General features: G+C 39.8%; 1 protein-coding gene across 1 annotated transcript; it reads right to left on the bottom strand.

Moving 5' to 3' along the window:
* Positions 1–322: 322 nt before the first annotated feature.
* On the bottom strand, positions 323–6,603 carry LOC141155351 (uncharacterized). Its single transcript, XM_073642230.1, has 6 exons — positions 6,392–6,603; positions 4,876–5,990; positions 3,265–3,298; positions 1,255–1,371; positions 749–865; positions 323–378 (listed from the first exon to the last, which is right to left on the bottom strand). Exons 1-6 carry the CDS (start codon positions 6,585–6,587, stop codon positions 323–325), a joined length of 1,635 nt encoding a protein of 544 aa, XP_073498331.1. The 5' UTR covers positions 6,588–6,603.
* Between the last annotated feature and the right edge of the window lie 2,326 nt (positions 6,604–8,929).

The following is an 8,929-nucleotide window of genomic DNA, read 5'->3' as shown; positions in this document are numbered from 1 at the left end:
ATTAAAAAGTATCCCATCAATTCCTCCCATAAAGAAGCATTCCTCCCAGAAGTTATTATCCTCTTAATATATTGCAGTCATCATATTATACAGCACAGTGTACTTACAATTGCTCATTTTGCCTTTCTACTCAGCTAATTCTTCTCTTTTCTCTGCTCTATGTAGAAACAGGAAGTCTCTTGTCCCTGTATTTATAATTTCCTTTTTCTACTCCTGAACCAGCTGTTCCCTCCTCCATCTGCCAGGGACTTTTGTGGTGACTTATGACTCATACAGGGAAAATTGACCTCCTGTTTCTAGATGGAGCTTAGAAAAGATTCAGCTAGTCAGTTTTTAATCTTGTGATATCATAGACCTTATGGAAAAGAGAAGAATTAGCTGGGTAGAAAGGCAAAATAAGCAATTGTAAGTGCACAGTGCTGTATAATATGATGACTGCAATATATTAAGAGGATAAAAATTTTGATGTGAGTGTAAAAAAGTGACCAGTTTTTGCTCTTAACATAAAAAAAAACAGTGGAGAACCAGGAATAAAGTAATAAATTGTTTGTTTTTTTAAATCCACTATATGGTTCCAGAGATATGGGCTTTTTTATTTGGTGCAAATTTTTATTGTCTTTACCAAGGGGGAGTGGCTTATAGGATTCTCTGGGGTGTGTTTTTAGGCTGCTTTGAATTATTACTTTGTAAGCACCGTCTCCTTGGTAAATACTATTAAAATATGGAGGAAAATTTAAAAAAAACATACCTCTGAAGCTGTATGACAGATTAAAAGAAAATGGAATATTCGTGAGTAGCTGGAATATAAAATCCACAAAAACAGGCCTTTTCTTTGACAATATTTTATCCCCTATAACAATTACATCTGATAAAATGAAAACAATTTCTGAATCAGGTAGATGTGTTCTGACATGTGTTTGGCTGTAAGACAACTGGCTGCTGCAGGAGCCTCTCCCCTCTGCCCTGTGTGCAGCAGAACAAAAGTTTGCTAATCCACACCCCTTACTAGTGTTGAGTGAATTTGTTCGGCATTTCAAATTCGGGTTCGTGTTCGGGGTTTGCGCCAAAAAATCGGCTCTGCCCATGAACATCCCTGATTTCCCACACTGTCACGCAGGGATGTTCGTGGGCAGAGCCGATTTTTTGTCGCGAACAAGCCAGAACCCCGAACACAAACCCGAATTTGAAATGCCGAACAAATTCACTCAACACTACCCCTTACCTAAACAGCAAGGGCATTAGATGACCACCAACTAAAGATGGCACTGATCAGCAGTAGATTAGCCTCTTTGTTCTGAAGTTGGATGTACGCTGGCTTATACCAAGGAATGCTCATTCCCAATAATCGGGCAATGTTAACAAGCTGATTAACTGATGAACAAGCAAAACACAGAGATCAAGTGAAGTTATCTTTTGTCTGACCTAAAAAAAAATCATTTTCCAGGTATGGTGCGGGCTCAGCTTTTGAGTTGGCCTCATACACCCACACCCGTCATTGATGTAAAAAAGGAACAGGTCCCAATGTGGTGCTCACCATATCCCCCTGACCTGTTTCCTAGTCCCAGACTCAACACCATTCAAAAATAACCACTTTCAATCCCTGGGCACAGTAGTGACCTGCTTTAGTCAGTGATGGCCATTTCTGGTGTGTCCAGGACAGGAGCAGGTAGCCGAGACCAGGTGAGCACTAGATCTGTAGCTGTGGTGGTCAGGAAAGGATTGGTATAACTTCTTTCAGTGTTTGAAAAAGAATTCTATTTGGAAAACCCCTTTAATTCAGAGGCATGATGTGTTTGAGATTTTAAAATAGAAAAGATATTCATCAGAACCTATTTTCTTATAACTTTTTATAATGTCTTACCAATATGGAATGTTGGACTGCAGAAATGTATCTTCTTCAAAGATAATATATGTATTATTTTTTTTTTTTACCTGGTGTAAAAGCCGCTGTTCTCCTGAATCCGGAGATGTTTTTCTTTTGTTACTGCGCCTCTCCGTTCCTGAGATATGGCCCCATCTTCCCTACATATAAATCTATTCTTTTTTAGCCAAGTGGGATGTCTTTAACTCTTCCCTGTGGGCGTGTTCTTGAGGACTGTGCCCAGTTGGCTAAACAGACTAGTTTTATATGCAGAGAAGAAAAGACTATATCTCAGGAATGGAGAGGCGCAGGAACAAAAGAAAAACAACGCCGGATTCAGGAGAACAGCGGGATTTATTCTAGGTAAAAAAAAATTACGCATTTAAGGCAAGTGACGGGGCTTCTTTAAAGGGCTAATGTTTATAATCAATGCAGGGCATAGCTGGGGAAGGTGGGCTTGTTCGACACTGAATGTGCCCCCCATTGTTGGCACCCAGATTGGGGCACCAACAAGTCTCTGCTTCAGTCAGGATATTTTTTAGATATATTATTAGGGCAGATAACTAAATCTTTGCTTATGGAGAATAAAAGTCTACTGATGTATCCATATATGACTTGCGTTACAGATCTTCGGTCAGGATTTATAGGAGCCATGTGCTATATGGAAACTCTGAATAGAAATCCTCAATGCATCAGTTTATGTTCCTTTCTTATGGCAGACAATGGGCAATGGTGTTGTAAAGAGATTTATTCTCCATGTCAGACAATATATTATTGTGAGGGCTTGCCATATGCCGGGCTGCTATTCTCCTAGAAGAATGGGACAGTCAGAATTTCCAACCAGTAAATTACCTGCAGCATCTCAAGGCTTCACAAAATTCCTTTTATGTCTCTTATTTATTTGTTTCTGTTACTTCAAATTGTAGCCAGGGGGTCACAAACTAAAACTACATCCACTGCAATCTACAAACAGATGGAAGGAAAATATTATTTGTACTAAGGGGGTTTTTATTTGTCATCTGCATATGCTCGATGGATATTTATGGCAGTGCGCAAAACAAAGCGTTTCATTCATGCAGTTAATCATAAAACATCATCAGGGCATTTATCAACTACCATTGTCAGGTAAAGCGCAATGCCAGACCCGCCTGATAACAACATGAATGGTGTGCTACACAGTCTTAGCATGAGACTTTACATCATTTACTGATAACAGATTCCATCCGGCATTTGTGTCATATATTTTCAATTTTCCATGTAATTATCCATTGGAAAAAAATGTAAAAAATCCCAAATCTTGCAGTTTTCAAATCGGCCACTAGGCCTTATCCTGTTCTCTAGAGGTCACTTCTTATCATAAGGATTACAATGACTGATTAACAATATGTGATATCACAGCTCACCTCCTCCCTGTACAATCACTGATAAAACCTCAATCTAAATCAGATAACACAGGAGTTACCATTCACAATAGGTGATGTCACTGCTCATCTCCTCTGCCTCCTGTACAATGACTGATAACACCTCTATATACATTAGATAACACCGGATCCACCATTCACAATAGGTGATATCACAGCTCACCTCCTCCTCCTGTACAATGACTGATAACACCTCTATATACATTAGATAACACCGGATCCACCATTCACAATAGGTGATGTCACAGCTCACCTCCTCCTCCTGTACAATGACTGATAACACCTCTATATACAATAGATAACACAGGATCCACCATTCACAATAGGTGATGTCACAGCTCACCTCCTCCAGATGTACCAGATGTGGTATTATTGGTGATGAAATAACCGAGTAAGTGCTCATTTCCCTGTAGCGCCACCGAAGGAGAAATTAGTCATTACACTGCACCCAATTAAATCAATGTGTAGTTTGAGTAATGCAGGACAGGACAAGTCCTCCAAAGCAAGCAAGAGACACCCTTTGTAACCACTCTCCATGATATGAGCATCCAATAGCTTCTGATGGAAATGTGTTTTAGGTTTTTTTTTTTTTTTTTTTTTTTTAAACTAGTTCAGGATGGAGCAATTTACCCTTGTTCCTGATGACCAGTCACATTTTTGCTTTTTCCATACATGCGATTTTAAAGAGTTGCAAAATATTTTTTCTCGTTCAGATGTTTAACACTAGGACTACTGGACTCGTGACCCTGCCTAGAACTAATGAAAGGAGTCATTTTGACTCCTTGCTTGTTTTCGTTTATTTTTAGAGTTTCATTTGTGGTTATTTATTAATAATTATATTTTTTGTAATGTATTATTATTGTGAGATCCAACAGTAATGCTTTTGATTGTTTTTTTTCTGCTTTTCTTATTTTTCTACAGAAAATAACAATAATTATAATAGACGTTTTTCAAACATTTTTTTTTATTCAAGTGCACACATATAAACAACAACTGAAGAACAAAAAGCAGAGAAAATGTAGGTGGAGGAGCATAAAAATGAAAATATGGCGCAGAATTCACCTTCTAAACATTTGGTGTTTCGCATTTTAGGCATTGCCTTTGATTTATGGCAGTACATTGCCCACACAAAGACTTACCACAAGTCTTACAATTTCCGACAGATCTATTTTTCTTGCACTTTTCTTTGATCTGGCAAAATTTTGTTTGAACCATCACTTCTGAGCATGTAGAAACTTGGGACGTGGAACCCTTTTCCCTATCTGTGACATAAGGACCACTCAACTCTCTCACAAGCGTTTGCAAAAATGCCTTGCGTGACATTTTTTGGTGGGTAATCTCCTTGAATATTATCCATGCATTTATACCCGCAAAGTCTAAGGCATTTTCAAATGCATGAACAGGCCATCTCCTTGTGCATGTTCGTGTGGTATATTTTCGTGCCATCTGATCCACTACATCTACTCCATATTTTGTTTCATTGTAAAACTTTACCGTTTCTGGAGTTTTTTTAGCGGAATCAGACGCAACAACAACATCTGGATGGACGGAACTCAAAATGACAACATTTTTGTTGGGCTTTCCTTGATATACTGTAAGTGTAAAATTGTCTTCATTTCTAAACACTTTAGTGTTGTACAATTCCTCTTTCATGGATTCTTTAGGCACTTCTCGCCTTATCTTGTTCAGTGTTCCCACGATGGTTGTTCCTTTGCTTTTTAGCTGTTTAGCTAATTTTACTGAAGTAAAATAATTATCGGTTGTAACATTGCGACCTTTTTTCAAAAACGGGTCCAATAACTTCATTACCACATGGTCAGCTAAACGGTCCTCAGCACGGCGTGTGTCATCTTTGCCTAGATAAGGGAAGCCATTTGCCAGATATTTGCTCCTCTTATCAACAGCTAGCCAATATTTGTGGCCATATTTATCTGGTTTGGAAGGCTTGTACTGCGTGAATGGACACCTAGTTTTGCTTGGGAAAAGTTGCTCAACCACCGTTATGTATGGGCCAGGTTTGTAACACGCAATACAATTTTCAATAAACCTGTCCCACACAGTAGAAAATAGAGCAAACTTGTCCGTTTGCAGTCTCTCCGATCGAGTAGATTTCTCATCAAATCTGAGAAACCTCATAATTTCAACAAAGCGGTCCCTAGACATTGTCGCTTTGCAAAACGGTATTCCCCAGTCATTACACCAAATACTGCTAATCGAGTGACGGTTCGTGCCAGATATTCCACGAGCATAGAATATCGCAATGAATGCATCTAGCTCCTCATCAGATAGAGTAAACTGTAAATTATTGTTCCTGCATGCTTCTGCAAGCGTACAGTTCTTTATATGTGTCAATATATATGAATCAAAAAATAAACGCCATGCGCTCAAAGGACTATCGATAATGATATTTCTTCTGGCGTATCCTGTAGGGCCAGGTGCTTCTCGAAGAATATTTTGGCTGTCACGCCTACCAGGCAAGTGTTCTCCAATTTCAACAGGTTTCCATTGAATACCATCCGCTGAAACTAGTATTCCTTCAGATTCGCCTTCTCTGGTGTTTGTTGTTGCATTACCTTCGCCGCCATCGTTATCTGTTGTTCTTTCATTTCTGGGACGTTTTGCTGATTTTTTCTGTCCACGACCAGGAGGATGGTCACGAGGCAACATAACTGCATGAGCCCGATCCCCAGTTGATGTGCTTGGAATATCTGTAAAAAAGTTGATGAATATTTAGAATTTTTGTTTTGTAAGGGTCCGTGCACACTGGCTGGATTAGCGGCGGAATATCCGACCGGATATTCTCACCACAATCCGGCCCGTACCTGCCCGCTCAGGTACAGAGCGGAGTTTCATACCTGAAGCTCCGCTCCGAACCCCGGGCTGGAGCCGCTGTCTGGGACGGAGCCGTGCTCGCGCGTAAGCAAGCGCTGCTCTGTCCCTGACAGCGGCTCCAGCCCGGGGTTCGGAGCGGAGCTTCAGGCATGAGTGGGCAGGTACGGCCTGTATTGCGGCAAGAATATCCAGATGGCTATTCAGCCAGAATTCTGCTAGTGTGCACAAGCCCTAACTCAGTGTGTGGAAGAACAAATAAATACACATAACTACTTACCTTCTGGATTTGTTCCTTCTGAGTCTTCAGATTCACTTGATATGTTCTGAGGAATGAAATCTTCATCACTGTCAGAATCAAATACATGTTCCTGCAATTCGGATTCCGATTCATCCTCCGGTATGGATTGCAAAGTAGCCAGAATATCCTGAGGCTTTATCAAACGTCTTCTCTCCATATTCCTCACAAATTCCATAATTCTATATAGTTCCCTGCTGAAAAATAGAAATGAAATGAAAACTAAAAGAAATAATAACTGTTCTGCCACCTTCAAAAGTAGGTGGGCTGAATCAGTTGACAGACAGCTAAACTATTTCATAACAATTCATACCTGTATGAGTCTTCAGAGCTCGTATGTCTGCGTCTGTTCTCTTTGTCTCTTCAGCTGAACTGAAAGTAAAGTTACTATCCAGAATACTGTCTCCTGCTAGGACCTTAGAAAAACACCACCCTTCATTAGCATAAGATAAGAGCCTAGAGTAAACAAGCTATTTTGTTCAGCATTACACAGTAATACAAGCAGGTAAAACACAAGGAAAATGTGAAAAGTTGACATGTAAATTGAACTACATCTATATGAACATCAGGGTAAATAAGACAGAGTGAAAAAATTATGCACAAAACTTTATAGCAACATTTAGTGACAAAAGGACCTCAAAATATAGTAGGGAGTCAAAATGACTCCCTTCAGTAGTTCTTGGTAAATTTTGAAAAAAACGCGCAAATTTTTCACCAAAATTATTTATTCTCACAAAATCTTTTTTCACATCATATTTGAGGAAAAGTCACCGAGTTTCAAGCCAGAATTCTGAAAAATGTAGTCACAGAAGAGAAATAAAAAACGAAAGGAGTCAAAATGACTCCATCAGTAGTTCTAGTGTTAAGTAATTTTTTGCATCTTTTTTTCGTGATACGTGGGGTGTATTTTTTATGGTGGTGTGAAAATGTTTTTTATTTTTTTTTGCCCACTTTGGTAGGAGAATGTCCTCTTTCACATTTGTTTTACTTTTTTTATGGCTACAAAGGGCCATTTAAATACATTTTAAAGTTTGTTCTTTTTGTAACAATTAATTAATTTTTCTATACTGTATTGGACATGTTTGTTTTTTTTTCGACTGGAGTAACAGCGATTTCAATTGGCAATTTTTTTTTACCTACTTTTTATTTATGTATTTATTTACATAGTGTGCCCCCCATATTATATATGTATATATATATATATATATATATATATATATATATATATATATACAGGACACACCTTCTCATTTAAAGATTTTTCTGTATTTTCATGACTATGAAAATTGTACATTCACACTGGAGGCATCAAAACTATGAATTAACACATGTGGAATTATATACTTAACAAAAAAGTGTGAAGCAACTGAAAATATGTCTTATATTCTAGGTTCTTCAAAGTAGCCACCTTTTGCTTTGATGACTGCTTTGCACACTCTTGGCATTCTCTTGATGAGCTTCAAGAGGTAGTCACCGGAAATGGTTTTCACTTCACAGGTGTGCCCTGTCAGGTTTAATAAGTGGGATTTCTTGCCTTATAAATGGGGTAGGGACCATCAGTTGTGTTGTGCAGAAGTCAGGTGGATACACAGCTGATAGTCCTACTGAATAGACTGTTAGAATTTGTATTATGGCAAGAAAAAAACAGCTAAGTAAAGAAAAACGAGTGGCCATCATTACTTTAAGAAATGAAGGTCAGTCAGTCCGAAAAATTGGGAAAACTTTGAAAGTGTCCCCAAGTGCAGTTGCAAAAACCATCAAGCGCTACAAAGAAACTGGCTCACATGAGGACCGCCCCAGGAAAGGAAGACCAAGAGTCACCTCTGCTTCTGAGGATAAGTTTATCCGAGTCACCAGCCTCAGAAATCGCAGGTTAACAGCAGCTCAGATTAGAGACCAGGTCAATGCCACACAGAGTTCTAGCAGCAGACACATCTCTACAACAACTGTTAAGAGGAAACTTTGTGCAGCAGGCCTTCATGGTAAATAGCTGCTAGGAAACCACTGCTAAGGACAAGCAACAAGCAGAAGAGACTTGTTTTGGCTAAAGAACACAAGGAATGGACATTAGACCAATGGAAATCTGTGCTTTGGTCTGATGAGTCTGTGGCACCCCAGGGGTCTGGTTTCCACAGTAACGGCAATGTTATGTCTGAGAGCAGGTGGGAGGTCTCTTGGTCAGGGATCCTGTGCATGCCACACCTCCTGCCCAGTCCTGGGAGGGGAAGAACTTCCCCTATATAAACCTAGGGCTGAGGCAGGGTTAGTGAGTAGAGAAGAAGTAGAGACAGAGAAGCAGATATAGGAAAAGAACATCAGGAGCTCTGTGGGAGCAGTACTACAAGGAGTCAGGGGCTGGCAGCTGCAGAGCTCGCCCTGACTGAAAAGTTATCACCGGACCCGGAGTCCGAGGCTGTGGGGACTAACTCCTATCCAGCAGCAGAATCCGTCAGGCAGGGGATTTCAGGTCCTCTGGCCAAGAAACCCGAAGGCACGGTCACACGCATGGGACCAGCACCG

Source organism: Phyllobates terribilis, unplaced genomic scaffold (assembly GCF_046119375.1).
Source record: "Phyllobates terribilis strain yellow unplaced genomic scaffold, ASM4611937v1 Scaffold_7__3_contigs__length_470593459, whole genome shotgun sequence".
NCBI classification, from domain to species: Eukaryota; Metazoa; Chordata; class Amphibia; order Anura; family Dendrobatidae; genus Phyllobates; species Phyllobates terribilis.
This window is presented reverse-complemented; position numbering and strand designations above follow the sequence as displayed.

Excerpts from the sequence above, each read along its gene's own strand:
- LOC141155351 (XM_073642230.1), bottom strand. The coding sequence starts at position 6,587 with ATGGAATTTGTGAGGAATATGGAGAGAAGACGTTTGATAAAGCCTCAG. Across the intron at positions 3,299-4,875 it reads AAGACAATTTTACACTTACA|ATTGAGGTTTTATCAGTGAT; the intron begins GTATATCAAGGA and ends TATCTGATTTAG. Across the intron at positions 1,372-3,264 it reads AGTGATTGTACAGGGAGGAG|TTAATCAGCTTGTTAACATT; the intron begins GTGAGCTGTGAT and ends CTTGTTCATCAG.